Source organism: Mchenga conophoros, linkage group LG3, assembly GCF_057382185.1.
Source record: "Mchenga conophoros isolate Kocher_MC1m ecotype Shallow Benthic linkage group LG3, M_conophoros_male_GT1.1, whole genome shotgun sequence".
Taxonomy (NCBI): domain Eukaryota; kingdom Metazoa; phylum Chordata; class Actinopteri; order Cichliformes; family Cichlidae; genus Mchenga; species Mchenga conophoros.
Genome location: NC_140528.1, coordinates 22,441,740 through 22,466,315, shown reverse-complemented (window position 1 = coordinate 22,466,315; position 24,576 = coordinate 22,441,740). Strand labels below are relative to the sequence as shown.

At 42.5% G+C, this 24,576-nt stretch overlaps 2 protein-coding genes across 2 annotated transcripts in view; one reads left to right on the top strand and one right to left on the bottom strand.

The window, feature by feature from the left end:
• The window catches only part of LOC146577704 (ribonuclease inhibitor-like), a 68,930-nt gene that overhangs the window by 20,857 nt on the left and 23,497 nt on the right, over positions 1 to 24,576 (bottom strand). The gene's annotated exons all lie outside the window — the stretch shown is intronic.
• On the top strand, positions 10,291 to 14,270 carry LOC146577705 (neuroligin-2-like). Its single transcript, XM_085249555.1, has 4 exons — positions 10,291 to 10,329; positions 11,965 to 12,198; positions 12,767 to 13,080; positions 13,386 to 14,270. The coding sequence occupies exons 1-4, from the start codon at positions 10,291 to 10,293 to the stop codon at positions 14,212 to 14,214; spliced, it is 1,416 nt and encodes a 471-aa protein (XP_085105681.1). The 3' UTR covers positions 14,215 to 14,270.

Here is a 24,576-nt window from a genome sequence, read left to right as displayed (position 1 = left end):
TTTCCTTCACCTGTGTGTGTGTGAGCCACACCTTCATGTGCTGCTTTAGAAATATGTGGTCTGACTGCTCAGACTGAGTCTAGGAGGAAAGTTCACACGCTGGAGAAAGTTTTGTTCCTAACTTTGTCAGAGTTCGGCTCCAAAGACAAAGAAGACGGAGCTCACAGTCTGTAGATGGTCCTCAGTGTGTGTGTGAAGCACACAGGAGTGTGTTTATGTCAGCAAATCAGTGTGTGTGAAGAGTCTGAGGGAGTGTGTGAATGAGACTCAACACTGAACAGTCCAAGAAAAGCGTCTGGACTTCTTTAAGTTTAACTTAAAGAAGTCCAGACGCTTTTCTTTTTGTCTCCATAATGTCTCCATAATGCTGCAATGTTATCTGCCCCAGAAACACACTGCAGAAGCTCTGATGGTGACACAGAAAAGTCACAGTGGAGATACTTCTGTCCACCTTTGATTAGACTCATTATAAAAAGGAAACAAAGTTTGAACACAGTCATGTTTCCAGTTCACTGACTTACATTTATTCCATGGACACTCACTCTAACCTGAACCACAGCTACAACCCAACATTGTTGAGGCCTCATCTCCTCCTTTCCTGACTGTAGAGGTTAAATATGCAACAACCAACAAATAAAAGAATTTGGTTCATTTCAAAGAAATTCACACGGCGACCAAGTAAAGTAACCGTAGTAAAGGAGACAACATCCCGTTGATGGTGGGATTATTTGAAAGATTTGCTTTAGTCACGTCACCAAATGCAGTTGAACCACCCGTGGATCCATGTTTGACCATTCTACCACTCTGAGCTCTGCTTTTGAATCATTTTATTATTATCATCATTCATTTATTCATTCTTTGGAGGGGGGCTATTTCCTAATGCCGCCCTAATAAGCTGATGTTCAAGGGGAAATATAACAGAAACTCTTTCAGTGTTATTCATTAATAAATTAACAGATAAACTGTGAAGAAGAAAAAACTGAGATTTAAAGGAGAGAGTGAGAAACTTGATCATCCATCCTCATAATACATGTTTATCAGTATCTGCTGTGACCATACTGCAGTAATAACTACAAGTCTACATTTCTGTGACTGTTGATCAATCACAGCAGGAATCTGAGCTCATCTCTGCACACAGAGCAGCTTCAGCTCTGGGATAAACTGCTCGCTTCACGTCCTTCTCAGCTCACAGACACTCATCCTGATATTTTCCTTTAACATTTGATGGTATAATTCATCTGAGTTTACACTTTATCTGCATAAATACAGAAAAACAGACCCAAACACCAGAAACCATCAGTTTCACGTTCAACGGGAAGTGGCTCAAACGTCACAGTTTCATAACGTCACCCTGAACTCCACTCACGGAGTTTCTGTCGCCATTGTAGTTTTTAAAGTCCCGTGATAAAGGCGGGTCTTTCTGTGAATCCGCACGCTCATTGGCTAATAGCTCGAGATTGACACATCGTTATCCAATGAGCGTGCGGGAACTTCCGACATAAAGTTGTTTCCTTTGAAAAACCAAAGTCTGATTATTTTTGCCTCCACTGACGGAGCCTGTTGTTCCCGCCACAGAGACACAGTAATGTCAGAGCGGTGTTAACACTCACCCTGCCTCAGCACAGCTCTCACTCTCCTCCTGCTCTCTCACACTAAACGGAGGCTCAGCTAAACTCACTTCCTCTCTACTTACAGGAAACCAGCGCTCAGAGGAGCCGACCGGCCTCACATTTCACCCACAGACACGAACAGCGTGGAATTATTTTATGTCATAAGAAGAAACATATTCATGTAAACACTCACCTGCCTCAGCTCCACCTTCCTCCTCCTGCTTTCACTTTCACTGCTGCTCCCTAAACACAGAGGATGCTGGGACTTGTAGTTGTTTCCTTCCGGTGCGGTCTTCCTCTTTGTTTGTGTTTGTGTTCAAGTTATTTCGATCATGTAAACATCAACAGAACACGTGAAGCCACACAGAGTTTGTATGTCGAGGTGGGTAGGAGGGTTTGAGGGTTTGGGGAGGGGTCAGAGGGAAGAGGTCTCTCAGTCTTGACAATCCACATTGATGGCATTGCATCTTTCAGCGTGTTTGTGGGTCGATTTGGATGCTCCAGGTGTGAGAGCAGCCACTCAGCCTCTGCTGCAGATGTGTGTCACAAGTTCATCTAGTAGTGAGACGGTGGCGCAAGATGGCGAGTTGAGCAGTCGCACGAATTAGGAGCTCGTTGAACTTGTCCCAGAATTTACTTTGTGTTCGTTATTGTTTCCACTCGAAAGTAGTAAAATGACTGCCCCAAGTATAGTTAAACCTGCTAAATTCAAACTCGACCTCAAAAAACAAGAAACAACATCGCCATGTGATGGAAAGGAAGACAGCAGAGAAGGAACGGATCATGACTACGTAGAAAAAACCTTGAAAAAAGAGTGGACGAGCAGCTAGCTGACCTGAGTGTGCAATGCAAGCAAGCTAGTACGATGCTAGCCAGCCTAGCCAAAGCGGTTCAGTTCAACTCGGAGGAGGTGAAAGAATGTAAACAAAAGGTTAAAGAGTTGGAGAGACGAAACGAGCAGTTGACCAAAGATAACTACGATCTCAAGGAGAGAGTGTGAGAGCAAGAAAGGTACAAAATGAGGTGGTGCCTCCGGATTAAAGGATTAGAAGAGAAAAGAGATGAAGGTGTCAGATCGCTGGTTATTGGAATTCTTGGCAAGATCGCACCTGATATGATATCAAAGCTTGAAGAATCTGTGGATGTGGTGCATAGAGTTGGGAAGAAGATTGAGAACAAGGTCCGACATATCATCATTCTGTTTGCTCTGAGACACGTGAAAGAGGAGATTTGGCGTCGCACCAAAGATTCGGCTGTCTGTAAGAACGGCGGTTTCCACTTCGCTGAGGTACTGCCGCGGGAGGACTGGGAAGAGAGGAGGCGGCTGTGGTCGCAAATTGAACAAGCCAGACGGGCTGGGAAACGGGCCTTTTTCCGGGGTCCTCATGGATACATCGAAGGACGGAGGATCATCGACGTTGAATGAAAGACTTGATGTAAGACTGTATACAGTGGAATATTATTAATGGGACAAAAGAGTTCTACTTAAAGTTAAAGGTTATTAGTCACTGAGTTGGTGACAAGTGTTACAATTTAAACTCATGTTTATATATTTTTCTTTTCTTTTTAAAAAAAAAGTTATTTTCTTAGCATACTCTTATTATGGTTCACTCAAAAATTTCTTTTGGTTCATTAAACGTTCGGGGTTTGAAGGAAATTGTTAAGAGAAAGGCACTTTTTTTATTTTGCAAGGGGCAAAAATGTCACTGTCTGTTTTTACAAGAGACTCACTCTGTGGATGCCGATGTTACCTTTTGGGCTAATCAGTGGGGAGACAAGATTCTTTTCAGTCGTGGATCTAACAGATCTGGAGGTGTGGCGATTTGTTTTAATAAGTTCCCAGGGGAGATTATAACATATAAAGCTGATAGTGAGGGTCATTGGTCAACTGCAGCTTGAAGAGCGAAGGTATATTTCTAATTGTTACAAATCTTTATGGACATAATAACGAAGGTCAAAATAAACGTCTATTGGAAAATCTAACAAATGTTATTTCAGAGTTTAAAGTTATGTACCCCACAGATTACATCCTAATAGGAGGAGACTGGAACATGACCTCAGATGAATGGATGGACAGATGGCCTCCTCGCTTAGGAAGGAGGCAACAGAATAACATTATTGAGAACTTTTCTAGTGATAATAATTTTACAGACATTTGGAGAAGTTTGAATCCTGGAGTTAAGAATTATTCATGGTTTAAACCTAATGGAGAAAGCAGGTCAAGAATTGATTATTGGTTAGTGAGCGATGACATTTTGAGGTGTACTTCACCATCTAAAATCTCCAAAGCACCCCTATCTGATCACTGTTTCATTGATCTTGTCTTAGAACCAACAAGGATGAAACGTAGTAGCAGGGGATATTGGAAATTTAATGCCAGCCTTTTAAATAAGGACAAGTATTGTGATAAAATTAGACATAAAATTACAGATATAAAAAATGATGACTCAGTAGTGGGTAATATACAGAAATGGGAACTTATTAAATTCAAAATCTGAGAATTCACTATAAAATTCTGCAAAGAACTGAACAGGGAAAAACGGGAATATGAAAGTAATTTACTTCGTGAAATAACTCAGTGCTGTAGTAAAGAAAAACTAAACGTGCAAGAAAAGAATAAATTGATGGAGTTACAAACTAAATTAGACGATCTTTACCTAGAGAAAGCCCAGGGTGCCTTTATAAGATCGAGAGCCAAGTGGATTGAGGCAGGTGAAAAGAACTCATCATATTTTAGTAAGCTGGAAAAGTGCAGACAGCAGAGAAATCTAATCTCAAGCTTGTTGATAAATGGGACTGAATGTAAAGATTTCAGAAAGATTGGAAAAGAAGTCTTCACTTTTTATTCCAAATTGTACTCCTCAGAATATTCAGCAGCTGATTCTGATAGTTTCTTTGATAACATTCATAATCTCATCCCATGTATTGACAAGCCGTTCAAAGATCTGTGTGATTCAGAGCTTAAAATTGAGGAACTGGATTTGGTGGTCATGAAAATGGCATTAAACAAGTCCCCAGGGACAGATGGACTCACTACTAATTTTTATCAATTCTTCTGGAAGGACCTAAGAACTTTATTGTTTGATGCATTAAAGGAATCGATAGAGAAAAAAGAAGTGATGCCGAGCACGAAACAAGGGCTGATAACCCTGATCCCTAAATCGGGTAAGGATAAAAGAATTTTAGACAATTTAAGACCCATCACCTTACTAAACACTGACTATAAGATCCTGTCTGGAGCTGTAGCTGAGAGGCTAAAGAAAGGCATCTCAAACATTATCAGTGAAACACAATCAGGTTTTTTGAAAGGAAGACTAATTCATAACAATATTAGGCTGGTTTTGGATCTCCTTGAATACAGTGAATTAATCCAAGAGAGAGGGTACATCCTGTTCTTGGATTTTTACAAAGCATTTGACTCAGTTGAACATACGTTCATATTAAAAACTCTGCAGTCTTTTGGTTTTGGAGAGGAATTTATCAATGTTATAGAGATGCTATATAATGACATTAACAGCTCTGTTTTGCTAGAACATGGTACATGTTCAAGGTTTGAGGTTAATAGAGGGATAAGGCAGGGATGTAGCAGCTCACCACTTCTGTTCATCATGGTTGCTGAGCTGTTGTCTATTTTGATTAAAAACAGTCACATTGAGGGGTTAACTGTGATGGGTGAACAGATAATAATCAGTCAGCTGGCAGATGATACCACCCTGTTTCTAAAAAATGAGGACCAGATTCCTTTAGCCTTGCAGGCGATCAACCATTTCTCCAAAGCTTCTGGCCTACAGCTGAATATTAATAAATGCAAAATTCTAGCTCTGCATGAGTGTCCCCTGCAAGCAATAAATAATATGCAGATCAAAAAAGAGGTGAAGTATCTGGGCATTGTAATTTGCAAGGATAAGACATCAACAGAAAATAAGAATATCTGTACCAATATAGAAAAGTGTAAGTCAATTTTAAACATGTGGCTGCAAAGGGACATAACTCTGTTTGGGAGAATCTTGCTAACCAACATGGACAGTCTGTCCAGACTCATCTATCCAGCCTTTTCTCTGCCCATACCTCCAAAACTAATTAAATCTATAAATACTCTTAATTTTAGGTTCATATGGAGGAACAAATGTCATTATATAAAGAAAAATGATGTGATTAAGAATTATGAAGAGGGTGGGGCTAATGCCACTGACTTTGATGTTATGAATGGTGTACTAAAATTGAAATGGTTAAGATCTTTCATTAGGAACAAAAATTCCTTTTGGAACATTATTCCCAATGTGATTTTTGGCAAAATGGGTGGAATAGACTTTTTGTTACGTTGTGACTTTGATTGCAGTTCGTTACCTGTTAAACTCTCAGCTTTCCATCAGCAGGTCCGTCTCTACTGGAAATTAATCTATAAACATAGCTTTACTCCTCACAACACCCCTATATGGAACAACAGGTATATCCGTTTGTGTAGGAAATCTGTGTACGTGGATGAATGGAGATCTAAAGGGATTTGGGCTGTAGCTCATTTTATGGATGATAATGGGGTCTTACTAAAACATGAGACGTTTTGTGAGAAATTTGATGTAAGATGTACTGCTAAGAGATATAAATCCCCAGTGAAAGCCATCCCAGTCCCTTTGAGATCAATGATAAAAGAAGATATTGTGCACTCTAAAATTTCTCCTGGACTGAGGCAGCTCTGCATAGCTGGAGTTGAATTTGGTGACAGCAGGTTTACAAACAAAGTGATCAGGAATATTTTGATAAATGAAATTTGCCCTAATCCGGTTAAAAGAAATTATATCCTTAAAGAATTTGAGACCATGGAGGTTAAGGCGATAAGACAAAAGTCTACAGGGAGAGCAGAATTATTAGGCAAATGAGTATTTTGTCCACATCATCCTCTTCATGCATGTTGTCTTACTCCAAGCTGTATAGGCTCGAAAGCCTACTACCAATTAAGCATATTAGGTGATGTGCATCTCTGTAATGAGAAGGGGTGTGGTCTAATGACATCAACACCCTATATCAGGTGTGCATAATTATTAGGCAACGTCCTTTCCTTTGGCAAAATGGGTCAAAAGAAGGACTTGACAGGCTCAGAAAAGTCAAAAATAGTGAGATATCTTGCAGAGGGATGCAGCAGTCTCAAAATTGCAAAGCTTCTGAAGCGTGATCATCGAACAATCAAGCGTTTCATTCAAAATAGTCAACAGGGTCGCAAGAAGCGTGTGGAAAAACCAAGGCGCAAAATAACTGCCCATGAACTGAGAAAAGTCAAGCGTGCAGCTGCCAGGATGCCAGCATAGGAAAATTGGGTTGAACAGTGAGACTGCATTTGTGGGGTTTAGAAACATCCAGAGCATCGCAACAGAAAGGTAAATAAAAAAAGTAAGAGAGAGAGAGAGATAAAGAAATAAATGAACTAATAATACATAAATGAATAGAAAAATAGAAAACACACATGTAGAAATTGTCACATGTGAAATTGTTTTTGGAGAGAATCAGAAGTGAGACAGTTTGAATCCACAGTTCAGCGCAAAGATGCAGGAATTAAATCTGATTATAAAAACACATCGAGGCAACGAAGACCAGCTTACACTCAATATTAATATGAACACACAACATACACGCAATGAAGACATGCTTACACTCATGAATGTGAATACATGACATAAATGCTGAATGGTGTAGATTTAACACACTTAAAGGCTGAAGCTGAGGAATAACTCAGGAAGTTGCAGGACAATAGAGCGACTTTTGTGACAAGGAAAAAGAGACTGGGAGGACCAACCAGGGATTAGAAGCTTAAAGCAGGTTTAAAATAGTGAATTAGAAGTGGTTTCCAGCTGATTGAGCAAAAGAAGTGACGACTGTAGAAATAAAAATAAAAGAATAATAATTGAATTATGCAGCAATGTTTTGAATATGCATTTCTGTTGTCAGGGCAACTTCTCGAGATGTGACTCAATATGCAAATTAGTTGAATGAGTGGGGACAGAAAAAAAAGAAAAACTCAAGTTTCCTGTCTGAGACATGAGTGAAGTTTGCATTGAGAGAAATATATCTGTGACTGTGTGAGAAGAACTGTTTGGTCAAATATATGATAGCAGCCGCAGGACAATTAAATAAAGTCTGTGACTAAGTGCAGTCGTGCAGATTTGGAGAAGAAGTTTATAATTTAGTGATGACACATTGTTATAAAGTGTTTAGAAAGGGCTTAATGGGAATATTACTGTTGGGCAAACTGTGCGGCTTTAACAAGATTTTCTGTGTATTTAGCAGGTGAAACTCTGTCAGCTGACTTCAGACTGTCAGGAAGCTGAAGAACCTGAGGCCAACCACTGAAACATGATGTGGGCAAAATGAACAGAGGGAGGGATTTTAAAGGTGAACATTTAGGACTTACTGCAAATGTTACTATGTCAAAGTTACTGTGACTCAAACAGAGGAAATTCTGATTTTTTTCTTTCCACACCCAGCATGTTTTGGGTGTTATATGCTATTAAATACTTTTAAATAAATTAAAAAGTATTTAATAGCATATAACACCCAAAATATGCTTCGGTTCACATTTAACTCCAGAAAATCATCAGTCAAAACATGGATATTACCTGACCACAGATTCGTGGTGACGTCACTGCTCTTTTAACTGTTCGGTGTCTTTGTTTGTTTGCTGGTTGTAGAAATGGTTTATATGAGCTTTGAGCTGAGAGTCAGAGGTTTCTGTGGACACTGCTCATGTCAGCACTTATATTTCTGACCTTTTCTTATAACCGATTAAACATGATCTCCTCCCTTTTGCCCCCATTTTTGGTGGTGTAGGTACAAATGATCAGGCATGACATTCTCATAATAAATAAGATACTGCAAATAATTATTTCTGCATTTGTGCGATTGAAGTGAATTGAAAATGTGTATGAAATGACACTGTTTTAAAGATTTGGCCTAAATAATTTTGGAGTGAATGAGTCTAAACATGATGACCTAACTAGTGATACCCTGACACACACACACACACACACACACACACACACACACACAGCATGTTATGCCAGTTTCAGCTGAAACTATGTTTCAAACCATGTTCCGGGTTTTTAGTTCACCATTTATGAGGCTTCAAGAAGAAAATAGAAGACAGATCTGAATGTTTGAAAATGTTTTGGAAAGATTCTGTAAAGATGAGATGAAAAATACTCAAAGGATAAATTTAATTGGTTTATTATTTAGATAAGTTGAAAAAAGTTAAACAAGTAAATGAAGAAACAAGGCAGAGGAGAGAAAAGCCCAACAATCCCCTCTGAGCAAGCAGTTGGCGACAGTGGGGAGGAAAAACTGCCTTTAAACGGGCAGGAACCTCCGGCAGAACCAGGCTCAGGAGGGGACAGTCAACGGCCGGGACTGGTTGGGGGGGTTAACAGAGGTGGAGCAAGACGAGGCTACATCAGGTGAGGAAGCAGTAGCCTCTCTCCTCCGGAACAAGTGGAACCATTTTCTCTTTTTTTTCATGCACTTTTCCACGAGCGCTTTTTTCTCCAGGATGAGATTTCTCAGCTCATCGATGGTTTCTGCGTTTTGTTCTTCAAGTTTCTCACATCTTTGTTCCACCTCTTCCAATGTTGCTTGTTGTTCTTCAAGCTTGTCTTTGAGTTGTTTGGATGTTGCCTCCTGTATCAGCTTGTCCTTGTGCATGTCTGCATTTCTCTGTTGGACCTCTTTGTGCTTGTCTTCTAACTGCTCGTTTCTTTTCTGGATTTCTTGGAGCGTGAGCTGCAGGTCTTCATGTATTTTGTCTTCTTGTTGTTTTTGCGCCTGCATTTGAGTGTTTTCACGCTTCAAGTTATTGAATTCCACCAAAATCCCCTTAACGAGCTCGGAGTTGTTTCTCGCTATCTGATCGATCCTTCTCTGCATCTGTGAGCAGCGTTTCTCCAGTTTGTCCTTTTCTTCTTCCACTTTAGTTGCTTTGTCCTCCAGCTGATTACAAAACTCTTGCAGTTTTAGATTTTTAGACTCAAAGTCCTAGATGATACGTTTTCCTTCTTTCAGTCTTTCTTGCTGTTGATCTTTCTGTTGAAGAAGGTCTTTATTTTGGCGCAGTGTTTCATCCAGGCTTTCTTTCAGCATGCGGTATTTTTCCTGCATGCTCTTCAGTTCGTGCTGCATGTCTCGTTGCTTTTTGTCCTGCTCTTCCTTCTGTTGGAGGAATTCTTTCTTTTCTTCCACAGCTTCATGGAGCTGTCTTTGGAGGAGCCGATTTTTTCGGTCCATGTATTGGAGATCCCGTTGTATCTTATCAGTCATCGTTTTCTTGTCTTGGAGCTGGTTGGTCATTTCTTTTAGTTCTGCACTCTTTTGCCTGTTTTCTTTAATGAGGTGCACAATCTGCTCTCGGCTCTGAGCAAACTTGATTCCCCAGCCCTCATTAATAATTTTTATGTCCGGCTGGCGCTGTTGTCTTTCTTCCAGCTCTTTATTTTGGGCTTCCATTCGTCTACATTTGTCCTCCAGTTGAAGTTTCTCTTCTTCAATTTGTTGCATTTTTTTCTGGAGAAAGTAGTTTTCCTTCCTACTCTCCTCTAACGCCCTTTGGAAGGATGAGGAGCCATTTGGGGAAATTGGCCGGCCACGCCAGGAAGGAGAGGCGGCGTAATCTTTTTGAATTGGTTGTTTTTTTCTTGGAAACATGTTGGAGTTTCTATACGATGACTTTGAAGAGCTTGTGGTGAACGTTTTGTAGGCTGCAAACACAGATGCTGCTGAAACGAACTAAAACTTGCTGTTTCTCACCCCTACTTAAGGAAAAACATCAAAGGACTTAAGATTCTTAAGATCTATGACATCATCACTCCCTAAGCCAATGAGATTGTCACAAGACATTTTGGAATGGGGTATTTTTTTTTAAACTGTTTTCAAACTTAACTTAAAATTTCAGTGTTTCCTGGTTGTGGACTATTGGTTAGTCCAGCCGATTAAGAAATTAATTGTCACAAACATCCCTAATATTATATAACAGACGACAGAAAACACAAGTTTTTTTTCTACTCAATAGAGGTATAATAAAAGTTTTTTTAATTATCCTACTTTTTATAAAAGAGAACATTTATTAAAGATTATGTATTTAATTAAAAAACTCTGTTCATCTAAAGCAGGGGTCAGCAACCTTTAAGACCCAAAGAGCCAAAGAGCCATAATTGGCCTATCTGGGGTTGAAAGGCTCGATAAATGCACGGCGTTTCGCCGGGTACACCGGCTTCCGCGAGTGTGACGCTTATTTTGAGCGATGAAAAAATAAGAAAATATAATTTTATTTGTATATTGCAAAATCACAATAATCTTCCAATTTAGAAATACAAGTTAAAAAAAGAACTAACATAAATAAAATACACTTCAGCTAATTTATTTTCACAAACCACGCGGAGCCGCACTATAAGGACTAAAGAGCCGCAGGTTGCCGACCCCTGATCTAAAGGGTTTAACAAAAAGGGGGAGCTTCCTGCTGGAAATTGAAATGTCCCCATGTCCCCACTGGGCGATCGTGGCTCAAGAGTTAGGAGTTCGCCTTGTAATCGAGCCCCGGCTTGGACAGTCTCGGTCGTTGTGTCCTTGGGCAAGACACTTCACCCGGCAAGACACTTCACCCGTTGCCTACTGGTGGTGGTCAGAGGGCCTGGTGGCGCCCCAGGGTGGCTGTAGCTACATCACCAGTGTGTGAATGTGTGCGTGAATGGGTGGATGACTGAACGTGGGTGCTTAACTAGTTAAAAAAACAAACAAACATCAGTCTCTTATTTTTTATGTCACACAGGAAAGAAGCTTCAATGTCTGATGAGAAGACATTAATTTGTTGGTGTTTGTGGTGTTTGGTGCAGTTTTCTTGTTCTCTGGCTTGTTGTTTATTTACAGTGGAGATGAAGATCTCTAACAAGTTGATTTGTTCACATTTGCACATTTTTAAGAGGAATGTGTTTTTTTGAGTTTGTACACTATATGCATGTAAGGCAACCGTTTCCTTTTTCTGTATTTTTGTGTGCTGCTCTTTTAACAAAAGGGGAACAAAAGACATTTAAATCGACCTCAGATGATTTGTTTAAATTTTTACAAGGTCTTACTGAGGTGATGCAAAGTGAAACATGCTTCTTTTTTGGTAATGTGCTGGAAAAGCTTGAAAATTGACCTTGAATGTGCTTAAAAAGTGCTTGAATTTGACCCTAAAAATGTGTATGAACCCTGCATATATTGCAGTATTTACAGTTTATAGTAGGAATTTCATGGCAACAGCTAATCTTTATTTTGTTTACTGGGAAATGAAATGCTGCCAATTCACAAAGCTGTGCTTCAGCTGCACTTCCTGTTGTAGACTTGTGATGCACACAGGCTCTGTTCCAGCACTCAGCATGTTCTTCCTTATTTGCTCCACCAGGGGGAGCTCCTAAACTATGACATCCTGATAGGAGTGAACCAGGGAGAGGGGCTGAAGTTTGTGGACGACAGTGAGGACAACGACGGCATCTCAGCTGCGGCGTTCGACTACACCATCTCCAACTTTGTTGACAACCTCTACGGCTACCCAGAGGGTGAGGACGCCACCTCTGTACACTGCCACTTTTTCAGTTATTCCATTTTACAGCCTCCTCTCACTTAACTGCATTTTGCAGCATCATCAGGTTTTGTCTCATTAGGAGCCGCGTTTGTTGATCTGTTAGTTTTTTTCTGTTTGCTGTATTCATTAAAATAAACGGATAATCGTCAAAATGACAAATGTGGACAATTATCAAAGCTTACATTACAATTCTGACAGCTTGAGTTCACATGAATTTTCAAAAGAATATAAAAAGCTGTGAAAGTGCTTTAAGCGTTTAAAACATGCGAGTAAAGAATGGAATCAGTAACATGTGAGCCCAGTGAAGTGCATCAAACAAGACAAGCGTGCTAAAGAGAGCCACTCATCCACATCACGGCGTGTCTGCGCCTTAACCTTTGAGGCTCTGTGGGCAGTAATGCTATCATCCCCCAGGTAGTGGGCTCCCAATCTCAGTGTCGGTGTTTCTGACAGATCGGCCTGCGAACCCCTCACAGCCGGACCACAGTCACAGTACAGACATGTTTGGATAATGCAGTCATGCTTCCTCTCTGCTGCCTGTCACTCCTTCTGTTATCAGAAAGACTTTTTTTTCCTCTCTAGATTTCTCACTCGCTTCCTGTTTACGGACCACCAGTGGGTGGCACCAGCTGTGGCCACTGCCAAACTCCATGCTGAGTTTCAGTCCCCAGTTTACTTTTACACGTTCTACCACCACTGCCAAACCGAGACGCGGCCCGAGTGGGCCGACGCCGCGCACGGAGACGAGATACCTTACGTGTTCGGCGTACCGATGATCGGTGCCACGGACCTGTTCCCGTGCAACTTCTCCAAGAACGATGTGATGCTGAGCGCTGTGGTCATGACTTACTGGACTAACTTCGCAAAGACTGGGTAGGCCTCATGTCACAGTAGTGTAAACTGTACACGTTACTGTATGTTCTCTGACAGCCTTCTAGTCATCTTGAATACTTGAATCTAGGTTGCTAGTTTAATTCCCGTGTGGCTTTGAAGAATTTAACATACTGGTTCACCAAAAGCATCCAGATCCCAGAGCAGCCGGTTGGTCTTAGATAGTTTAAAGGTTGCACAGAGAATGGGCCTCCTGTCTGTATTCAGTGTATTGATTCCACATGTTACTTATAATGGAGACTGAATATAACTTTGAACTGAAACGTTTAACCTTTATGCTCCACCAGGGACCCCAACCTGCCCGTCCCTCAGGACACCGAGTTCATTCATACCAAGCCCAACCGCTTCGAGGAGGTCATCTGGACCAAGTTCAACTGGAAGGACAAGCAGTACCTTCACATCGGTTTGAAACCTCGTATCAGAGACAACTACAGAGCTAACAAAGTGGCCTTTTGGCTGGAATTAGTCCCTCATCTTCACAGCCTGCACGACGTGCTCTTTCCCACCACTACGCGCTCCCCCGCAGGCCGTGACCCCGGCACCATGAGGCCCAGAAACAACGTTCCTCGAACCACTCGTCATCCTTACCCTACCTTCCCATCAGATCCTGAGCCCGAGGGCTCAGAGCGCCCGCCCCAGGACCTCTTTCCTGGAGACACCCGCGACTACTCCACCGAACTGAGCGTGACAGTTGCAGTTGGAGCGTCGCTCTTCTTCCTCAACATCCTGGCCTTCGCCGCCCTTTACTACAAGCGTGACAAGCGGCACGAGATGCGCCGGCACCGGCTGTCCCCTCAGCGGGGCGGCCCCGCCAACGACCTGGCTCACAGGCAGGAGGAGGAGATCATGTCCCTGCAGATGAAGGACTGGGAGCACGACGCTCACCACGACATGGAGCCCCTGCGACCCCACGACATCCTGCGGCCCGCCTGCCCTCCCGACTACACCCTGGCGCTGCGCCGCGCCCCCGACAACGTGCCGCTGATGACGCCATACACCATCACCGTGATCCCCAGCACCATCACCAGCATGCAGCCTCTTCACGCCTTCAACACATTCCCCTCCACCGGCCACAACAACACCCTGCCCCACCCCCACTCCACCACCAGGGTATAGTAGGGACAGGCCCGACACAGCGCCACCTAGGGACCAGGAACACTGGCTCTGCTACCGCTCTGGAAGGGAGGCCTCTAGACGTGGGCCTTCGTTCTGTCCTCTTATTCTCTTCTTTCTCCAAAAGCAACTACACCTGCTGCGTCATGTGCTGTGAAACTTGGCAGCTCCCTCCACTGGTGGCATGTGGAGGTGCAACTGAAGTGTCCAGCAGCAGATGAGCAGTTTGGGGTGGGTGACTCAGATCTTTCAAAGATACTGTTTTCAAAGACGGTCTGCTGTTTCCAGGCTCAAGACCTCCAACATTTGTCAAAGGGACGAATGCTCTCTCGCTCCTCGCTGTTTTCTCTTTTTTACATCTCTTTTTCCATCTCCTGTGTGTTATGTGCACATTATGCTTCTCTTTTCTACATCCGTGTTTTATTACTGCTCTCTTCCTCTCATTTGACACGCCTCCCTCCTGCTCTTCTCTAAAAATTCCCGATCTGCTGAGCAGTCTGGAGGCGGGAGGCGTACACTAAACATATAACTATGAAAACACTGATATCTTTCATTCGACCAGCATTTTTAGGTGCCAAGTAAGTACTGCTGTGTTTCATTTCTCATCGAGGGAGAAGAAAAACGAAAGAAAAATAGAGTATCGCTATTTACCGTCAACTAACAGAGTTCTGTCATGTTCTCATGACAAAGTGCCAAACTGGCCTCAGTCGTGATTTTCTTTCTTCCATCTTCTCTCTTTTTGTTGTTTTGTTTGAAGCATTTGTTTAATTGTTGTTTTTTATTGTGTGGAAAGAATTTTTCTGAAAATATAGATATAGAGAAATGATATTATATATAGTTCTATATAAAATGTGTACAAAGGAGAAAGTATATAAAAGGGTTTTCTCAGTGGGGGATCTATGCATGAATTATTTTTAAAGACGCGGGGAAAAGGACACTGTACCTGTCGATGCACGTTTCCCAAAATCTAAACGAGTCATATCGCTCCATGTTTGCTACTTTTGGTTTTTGGTTTTCTCCCGCAGAGTAAGAGCATCGCAGGAGCATTACAGGAGCATCGCAGGAGCATTGCAGGAGCTCCTGAAGTCAAACGACGCCTCCCAGCACTCATTTATTAAAACGGAGTCGATGCCAAAAGTCTTAAACGTTAGAATCAAAGCAACAGCTGTGAACTCAGTCATGGTGTCATGTGCAGCCTCCATCTTACTGTCACTACTTTTTCATTTTAGGGTACGTGAGGTAAAGCGTCCGTCGATGTAGCTTGATTGTACAAAACTATTTTTCTACGTTATTAACAAAACAGAGCAGAGACTGATGCTGCTCCTGTCTGACCCCCTTATGTCTGCCACATGTGTATTCTGACTTCATATCATCACTGCTCCCTCCCTCCTCCTCTCTCCATCCTACACCGCCTTTGTTATTTAACACCGACCCCCCCAAACTGATAATCAGACAAATTCCCAAACAGCTGACTTCACTGTGTCGACACCGTTCCTGACTATTTCTGACCTCAGCTCAGCTCTGCTATTATCCTCACATTAAGGGTTCGTTCACCTGCCTGCAGATGATCTGTGAGCTCGTCGGTTGTAAATTAAACTCTAAGCACACTGAGGGTAACCGGGAGGCGTTCAGGGCCTGCAGTGCAGAGCTGCAACATGAAAAAAAGGGATGGGGGCTCAGATCTCCTGAACAGGGTGGAAACAACACGGTGGGTTTGTGCTGTTTGTGATTCCTGCTCCGTCACTCTGGTGGAGACCACTGCAGCTCAGCAGCGCTCCCTGCTGACCCTCTGATGAAGATGTCAACAGTATGTAAACTGAGCTGATGTGCTGCTGTTTGAGCCCACGTGGTAGCGTACGTCCAGTATGGGAGAACTTAGTCACCGGTGCTGTCTTTGCTTGTGCTCTAGCTTTAGCCTGTTTGATTGTTTGTTTTCTATTTTATTACTGCCTAAAAGGGGAGGTGGGGGAAACACATGCCTGACTTCTCCTGTCAGAGGTTTTGTAAGCTCAGTGGAAGGGAAACGTGCACAATGTAAATCATAAAACAACTGAGTGGGGCTGTGCTGCAGGTGGATCAGTGCTGTGGACAGTAGCTGTGGAAAAGAGACTGGACAAAGACTCTCAGCCTTAAATACAGGACAGAGGATGATCCGATCATCTTTCAGCTAACAGTGTCGAGCAGAAGGACGGCCGGCTGATGCGTCCGTACGAACCCTTTTGTACTCACTCCTGTGTATAAGGAGGTGGCGAGGGGTTGTGTAGTTAACCTCAGTGATAGGTTTGTAGCATAAACCTATTCGTTGGAACGTTAAGGACAATTTAATTACATAGCAAAGCAAGACACGAGTAGGCAAAGTTCTTCATGTTTCCCGTGCACGGGAGAGAACCGGACAAACGCCGTTCCTTCGCTTCACCCCAGTTGCTCTCGTCCGCTCCCCCGTAACACTGCTCTTTTATTGAGGTTACATGAATATACATATGACGTTCATTAACATATGACGTCTACATACAAACAAAGAGTACGTTGCCTGTGTGTGTGTGTGTGTGTGTGTGTGTGTGTGTGTGTGTGTGTGTGTGTGTGTGTGTGTGGTGGGGGGGGGGGGTCAGAGTGTGACCCCATAAAGACTTCCCTAAACCTGCTGGTCTGGAAGTCCAGCAGTTCATCTAAACAAAAGGCATTTAGCCTAAATCAGATATAGATACATTTATCCTAAATGAACAGAGGGAGTGACTTTAAGTCTGATTTCAGACTATGTCAGTATTAGTTAAGCCAAGAGTCGGCAAAAGCTTTATGACCCGGAAAGTTCTAATTCCCACAACATATTGTTGGATTAGTAAGCAAAACTTTTCTGTGATGAAGATTTTTGGGGTCGTTGTTTTAGTGATGGGTTCATTCTGTCAGTTAGCTTTGGCTTGTTTTCTTATTTCAATAGAGGGAGTTTTACTAAACATGGACATGTCGAGGAGCGGCTCATTATTTCTGTAACAGTGCACTTAGAGAAAACTGTCAGGTGTCGCCCCCTTTGGTGATGATGTTTTGTGCTCTGATGAGCTAATAATCAGCTCTCTTTTCCTCCTTCTTTGTTCTAAGCAGGCCTGCAAGATTGAATTAACAGCGCTGTAAAACATTGTTGTGAGAGCAAATATAAGGTGAGCTTTTCCAGATTACAATGGGCTGAGGAAAAGGTCACCTGTGGGAACCTGCGAGTTCCTGTCTAAAGGATTGCAGCGAGTCAATCCAGTCCAAGATCATAAAGAACTCTTTTTCTAAAAACAAAAGAAAGAACAAATAAATGAGCTCATATTGATGAGGGTGGAGACTCTGATGCTTTGCGCGTGAGGCTCCACTTGTCTGCTGTGCAGCCGTGACAAAGACTGGACCAGCGTTAGGATGAGTAGATGTTGACAAACAATTCACGACGCCGGTAAGAAAAAGGTGGATGCTTTGCTTTGCTTTTGGCAGGAGCACAAGAGAGAGAGAGGGAGACCGAAAGGTTCACATGAGAGTGGAGCTGCAGACTCCACCCTTGGGCGGCTAATTTTGGGTTGCTGATGTTTGCTTTAAGAAAATGTTGTTTTATTGACTGGGTTTAGATGATGGTGTCACATTATATTGTTGGGAAAATGCCAAATGCTGAAGGGGAGAAAATGTTTGACATTACTGATGTTACCATTAACCAAAGCAGGCCACTGTAGAAGTCAACGACATTTTATAGAAGGAAAACAGAACCAAAGCCAAATGTAGGAGTTATATAGGGGATTGGTGGACTTGTCACATTCCAAATTCAGTTATGGAACAACAAACACTGGTCCAAGGGAAAGGGCAGGTGATACAAGGTGGTGCTGGAGGAAAACGAGCAAAGTAAAGACAGCAAACCTATTTTGGTTCGATTTGATAAAGTCAAATTAAAAGAAGTACCATGACACTCAGAGGATCAACGTGAAACTAAAACATACGCACATTTTGTATGAAGCACATGACTGATAACTGTTGTGTTTTAAGTTTAGTTTCTTATAGCACAGAGTGGATCACAGTGAGGGAAGGACAGGGGGGGAACTGAGTTTAAATGTGAAGTTGATGCTAATATACAGGTTTTGTTTCTAGGTCGTTCTGGGGATGCAGGCTCTGGGTGGAGCCAGGAGCTGAAAAGATCGAACATGATAATTAAACTGATTTTATTATTTAAACACAGGTTTGCAGGCCCGGAGCAAATATACTCGAGAGGAGAATCGCTGAGGTTTTCTGAGAAATGATCTGATGAACCTTTTTCTTTTAATTTTCTAGTTGTGGTTTTGTTTGACACATGAAGATGTGTCAAAAGGGGGAGTTTTAGGTCTAATTTGAAACAATGGATTATATGATCGATGATGCAATTCTACACTGCAATCATCGAGTCCATCCTCACCTCCTCCATCACCGTGTGGTACGCTGGAGCCACTATCAGGGACAAACAGAGACTGCAGCGTGTTGTGCGCTCTGCTGAGAAGGTGATTGGCTGCAGACTCCCATCTCTGCAGGACCTGTACGCCTCCAGGACACTGGGGCGTGCAGCTCAGTCACAGCTGACCCTTCTCACCCTGGACACAGTCTGTTTGACCTGCTCCCCTCAGGCAGGAGGCTCCGGTCCATTCGCACCAGAACCTCTCGCCATAAGAACAGTTTCTTCCCCTCTGCTGTTGGACACATGAACAATAACCGTATGACTGTTCCCACCACTACCACGTGACCCTACGCTGTGTTCACTGCATCATTCCATGTTTGGCCCTGATCACCACCTGCACTCATGTATATATCTATCTACTTAGCACTTTTAATCCTTATTTTTATTTTTATTTAAGTGTTATATGACAGTATGTTTGCACTGAAGCACCGCAGCAATTTCCTAATGTTGTAAACCTGCTCAACATTTGGCAATAAAACCGTTTTTGATTCTGATTACTGTCAGCATTTTAATCGCTAGTTTAAAGGCTGCAGCTGTTGCTCTAACATAAATGTAACAGGCCTCAGTGCTGGTTCTAATAGTCTGAGCTGCTTCCAGCTTTATTTGTGAAGAGCACAGCAGCTTACAAAACACGTAGCTAGCTCGTACAGCTGCGACGTTAAACTTTCATGAGCTAAGATGACCTTAAAATAACGGGGCTACGTGTGGTGATGCTAGCGTTAGCCACGTTAGCGCGTTAACTTCACAGGTGGTCAGACTGAGTAAACAGGCACTAAGTCAGAGGTTGGGCTCTCCGTTTCGCTGCAGGATCCCTTCATTCATGCAATTTATGCAGTTTATTAAAGTGCAATTGGAAAAAGGATTTTGAAATGCAGTTTTTAAAAGCATTTCAAAAATCAGTTTATTAAATGGGAATTCAAAAATGAATTTACAAATGCAGAATTTATTCTATAATTCATTACTTAAGCACAGAATTCTTTATTTCGATGCGCGTGGCTCTTGTGGTCCTCCATACAGGAGTGAGAACGTGTTGGCATTTGGGTCCTCCTTCCCCTCATCATAGTCTGCCACGCAGGCCGTGACAGAAAAGCCCACTAAAAGAACGCCCACCAGACCAAAGCAATGGTTTTGACTTGATCAGCATTAACCCCGCCCCCTGACTTTGATGGGTGAAGCTGACAAATAAAATGTATTTATGAACAGCGATGCAGGGCCAGGAGTAGCAACGTGAATTAAATAAATACATCATTAAATAATTCATTAAATGTGTCAGTAAAATAATCAAAATAGAAAACAAACCAATAATTGATTAAATATGTAATTAACTAATTTGAATTGTATATAAACAAATATTGAAAAATTTTAAATGAAATTAATGGATAATTCATTATTAATATATATCTTTAATTGATTATGTAGATTTTTTAAATTAATTACTGAAATAGTTCATTCATTAGTGATGCATTTATTTAATGCAACCATAAAATTATTGCTAGTTTAAGTAAAATCAATTTAAGACATCAATATTAAAGGTTAACTTATGATAATGAATACATGCAACTATAATTGATGACATAAAAATGAGGATTTCTTAAGCTGAAGCCAAAGTGCTGACTCATTTGTCATGTTACTCTCAAATGTTTTCCCTAATAACAAGAACATAATTACACTTTAGCCACAAGAGGGCAGCAGCATTAATATAAGTCACATGTATATAAAGGTACAGTGATTATATTACAGTGATTTTGACAAAAACAAAACAGTTGATGGCAGTGTGTTTTTCCATGACAGAATAATTACGCACACCCCACTTTGCAGTTATTTATTTGTAAAAAATGTTTGGAATCATGTATGATTTCCGTTCCACTTTGTGTTGGTCTTTCACGTGGAATTCCAATAAAACTGATTCATGTTTGTGCTGTAATGTGACAAAATGTGGGAAAGTTCAAGGGGGCCAACACTCGGACCGGCGGCCGCCTCGGGTCTCTGCTCCTCCTGCCTCCCCTTTCCCTCATCCACCTGCTGCCTCTGTGGAAGCTCCGCCATAGCCACCACCAAACAACTGAGTTATTTCTACACATCGACCAGCATCCGGCCAATCCACCACCTTCCATCGTTTATACCGTTACAAAAAAATAAAAAAACATCATCAGCCCATAAAAATGAAAAATCACCATCAGTATGCCCGATGGCCAGTCCAGCTATGGTCGTGCCATCAGTTAACCCTTCGCTTGCCAGCTGTGACACGCGTGCCCAGGGTTGCCGACCCCTGCTCTAAAGCATCTGATTTGGATTCCTGAGATCAAATATATTTTCCTTTGGCTTTGTTTTCTTCCCATTTGTGGCTTTAATGTAGTGTTACATCCTGTTTGTTTGCTTCCATCTGTATACATGTCCAGATTCACTGTTATGTTTCTATTCTTACATTGCTGTGTGATCACTGTTCCCTCTGCTGACTGATGTGACCTTTTGTATCTCACACTGATACTTGTCATATTTGTATCTGCGCCTAAAAGATAAAAAGTTTTTCAGCTCACAGCTGCTCACAGACTGTATTTACAAGTGACAAACTGCAACTCTACAGTACATCTACAGTATATATCAAATATATTCTGTATTCAAATCTATTGAGTGATGTTTGAAAGTCTTTCCAGGTGAGTTTGATCCAGGAGGGTCTGAAGCCAGAGTCAGACAGAGACTGTGCAGAGACTGTAGAAGGACAGAGCAGCAGCAGAGCAGTCCAGATACACTGATGATCCTCTGTCAGATCCAGAGGGACACACAGGGATGATGCTGGACTCTACATTGTGTCTGACAGTGGAGCTGTTCTCAGAGCAGTTCACTCTGCAGCACTGACAGTCATCTGCACTTCTTCTCATTCCTCTGTCAGTCACTGCTGGATGAAGCTCTCCTCTCCACCTCCCAGTAACATGGCCCAGTCAGAGCGTCTCTACACACAAGCTGCTGCTGCTTCAACCTCTCTGGATCATCAGGACACAGCTCCTCCTCTCTCAGCACACACACCGTCCTGTTTACCACCATAGCCTCCACCTGCAGAGAGAAGAAGGAAGAGCAGAGGAGATAAACGAGTGTTTCCAGAGACTCTTCATCAGCTGTCAGTCAGTGATGCAGCACATCCAGTATAAAGAGCAGCAGGGACTTCAGTGCTGGGACTGTACTAGGACTCATTGTTGCTTCACTTTTTCTAATCTTTGGATTTTTATTGAAGTTGATGAAAATGTTTTTCCCTCCTAGTTTGAGTTTGGACTTTCATTCATTAGAAGAACCTTGGTGTGTCCACTCTGAGCTCTGTAGGAACCCCAACAACAAGCCCAACAATCCAGATGGACGGTTCCAGCTGTTAACTGGAGGAATTCCATCCAAACATCTGCTCTCACTAAATTCTTCCTCACCTACAGACTGTGTTCTTCACTGCTTTAAACTTGGAAATGAATGCAGTCATTGGTCTGCGTGCTGCTTTGTTCAGAGAGCTGATTGGCTGTTGACAGCGTTTGATCAGAGCGTGTCAGCCGTTACCATGGTGACCATAAAGGTCAGAAACAGGAAGTGTTTGTGTCCAATCCTGAAGCCTGTCACCATTCTCCTCTCACAGCTTCACTGAGAAGCTGCAGCTTTACAGGAAACACTGGATCTTTGTTTCATACTGACTGTGTTTAGTACAATACTGCTGACAGCACCACCCACTCACTCCATCACTCTACTTACACCAGAGTCTCCAGTCTGTAGTCTGGACTCTGCTGAAGATCAGACAGCTGCTTCACATCTGGATCCTTCAGGTTGTTTCTCCACAGGTGCAGCTCTCTCAGATGGGAGGGGTTGGACTTCAGTGCTGCTGCCAGATAATCACAGCTGATCTTTGACAAACCACAGCGACTCAATCTGTATAAAGAATGAAAGATGTAAGTTTATTAGACAAAGTGTGAGCTTGAAATCATTCAGTGTTTCATCATCTGTTCAGAGCTGAAGAAGGTTCAGAATGTAGAAGTTTAGAAAATGGAAACTCCAAACAGCTGAAGCCAACAGGAAGCAGCTTCAAACAGGAAACTGTGCAGAGTTTCAGACTATATGTCCTGATGCAGCCAGTTGGATTTTGGAGATTTGAATCTCTGTTCTGTGACTAAGTCCTTGAATCATTTCTTCCAGTTGGTCCAACAAGACAGACTAAGTGTTGGACATGTGTTGTGGCTCCATTAGGGGAGCATCTAAATGTGATGTGATGGCCCCTCTGGGTCTGTCAGGTCACAGCACTGAAGAGAGCTCAAACTGGGCACACACTTGTTCCAGTCTGGACCAAAGACTATATACTGGGACTGAGGGACTGCTTTGACTGCACCCACTGGGACTTTTTAAAGGCTCATGTTCTCACTTAGATCATCGATTTCTACTTACATTTCTTTCTGGGAAAAATGGGGATTACTTTGGAAACAGGAAGTATTTTCCCCAATAAGCAGCCCTGGATTAGTAAATCACTCCAACATGTTCTCAGGCAGAAGAAGCTGTCTTGTTATGAGGGAGAGAAGAAAAAGATTGAGGCACAGAAACTTGTTGAAAGAGAGATAAAGCAGCTAAAATCAGGTGTAAAAGTAAAGCAGAGGATGAGCTGAATAAAGGACACTCAAGGCTGGCTTGGAAAGGAATGAAGTCCATGGTGGGGATGCAGAACAAGGAGCAAAGATGAATGTGATGCTGAATCAGCAGAAGACTTGGACTCATTGGATTCCAGCTTTGATATCATTGATTTCAATGAAGAGCTTTGTGATTGTAGCAAAGGGCTGGTAGCTCTGAGAGTCCCACTGATGAGGTGTTTGTGTGGAAATCTCTTAGTGGGACCAAAGAGAGAAAAAGCCCTGGTCCTGATGCTGTGGGAGGGAAATGATTGAAGTGTGCTGTGAGGAACTGACTGGGAGATCTTCACACATTTTCCAGTCCTCCTTGGAACAACAGGAAGTTCCCAGCATATGGAAACAAAGGTTAAGTGTCCTATGGCACTCAGTGATGATGGTGCTGTGGCCCCACCACCTCCACCTCTTTGTAAAGGAACTAACTGTCATCTGAAGCTTCAAATGGAACTAAGACTTCCTCCACTAGGTGGCAGTGTCTGATGAGAAAGTGTTAGTGGAGCTGGCCTGGAGTCAGAAACAGGAAGATGCAGGATTTGGGCTGAAATGGGGAAAAGTGGTTCGCACTAGTGCCTTAAAGCAAGAAGGTTGTAGGTTGAAGCTTGTTGGCCTTTCTGTGGAGGTTGGATGTTCTCCCACAGTCCAATGAAATGCTGCTTAGGTTCATTGGTGTTTCTAAATTGGCTGTAGGTGTGGATGTGAGAGAGTGCTTCTCTGTCTCTCTCTGTTGGCCCTGTGATGGACTGCTCACCTGTGCAGGTGGACCACGCCTCTTGCCCTATGACAGCTAGGGCACAGGCTGCAGCCCTGTGAGCCTAAGCTGAATAAACAGTTAGCAAAAATGATCCATAGATGGCCTGAAATCCCCCAGTTAGCAGTTTGGTAGATAGCTATGACATGCTAATCCCATCCAGCAGCTGTATTCTACCTGTAAGCTGATCCCTGCTGAGCCAAAGCACTTTTTCATATACAAATTACAACCTTTAATAGAAACCTATTGGTCAGCATCTTATTAGCCTGCTGTTAGCTTCATTCCACAGAAAACTGAGAGAAACTAACAGAGTTGATAAAGAATAAAGAGAAATGTGCTGATTTAAAGCCTTTGAAGTGCTTCAGATGATCTCTGTCCACTTCTGTCCACTCATTCATTCATGTAAGCTTTCTAATGCAGCTTTGATCTTCACAGTCTGCTTCATGAAACTCATTCTAACCCTGAATGTCAGAGTGTTCCTCCTTCTCTTTCCCATCATTCATGCTGGCAGTGGAGGAGATTTGGATGTT

Coding starts and splice junctions, on each gene's coding strand:
- LOC146577705 (XM_085249555.1), top strand. CDS start 10,291: ATGTTGGAGTTTCTATACGATGACTTTGAAGAGCTTGTG. Junction 10,330..11,964: donor ATGACTTTGAAGAGCTTGTG/GTGAACGTTTTG, acceptor TTCCTGTTGTAG/ACTTGTGATGCACACAGGCT. Junction 13,081..13,385: donor ACTAACTTCGCAAAGACTGG/GTAGGCCTCATG, acceptor ATGCTCCACCAG/GGACCCCAACCTGCCCGTCC.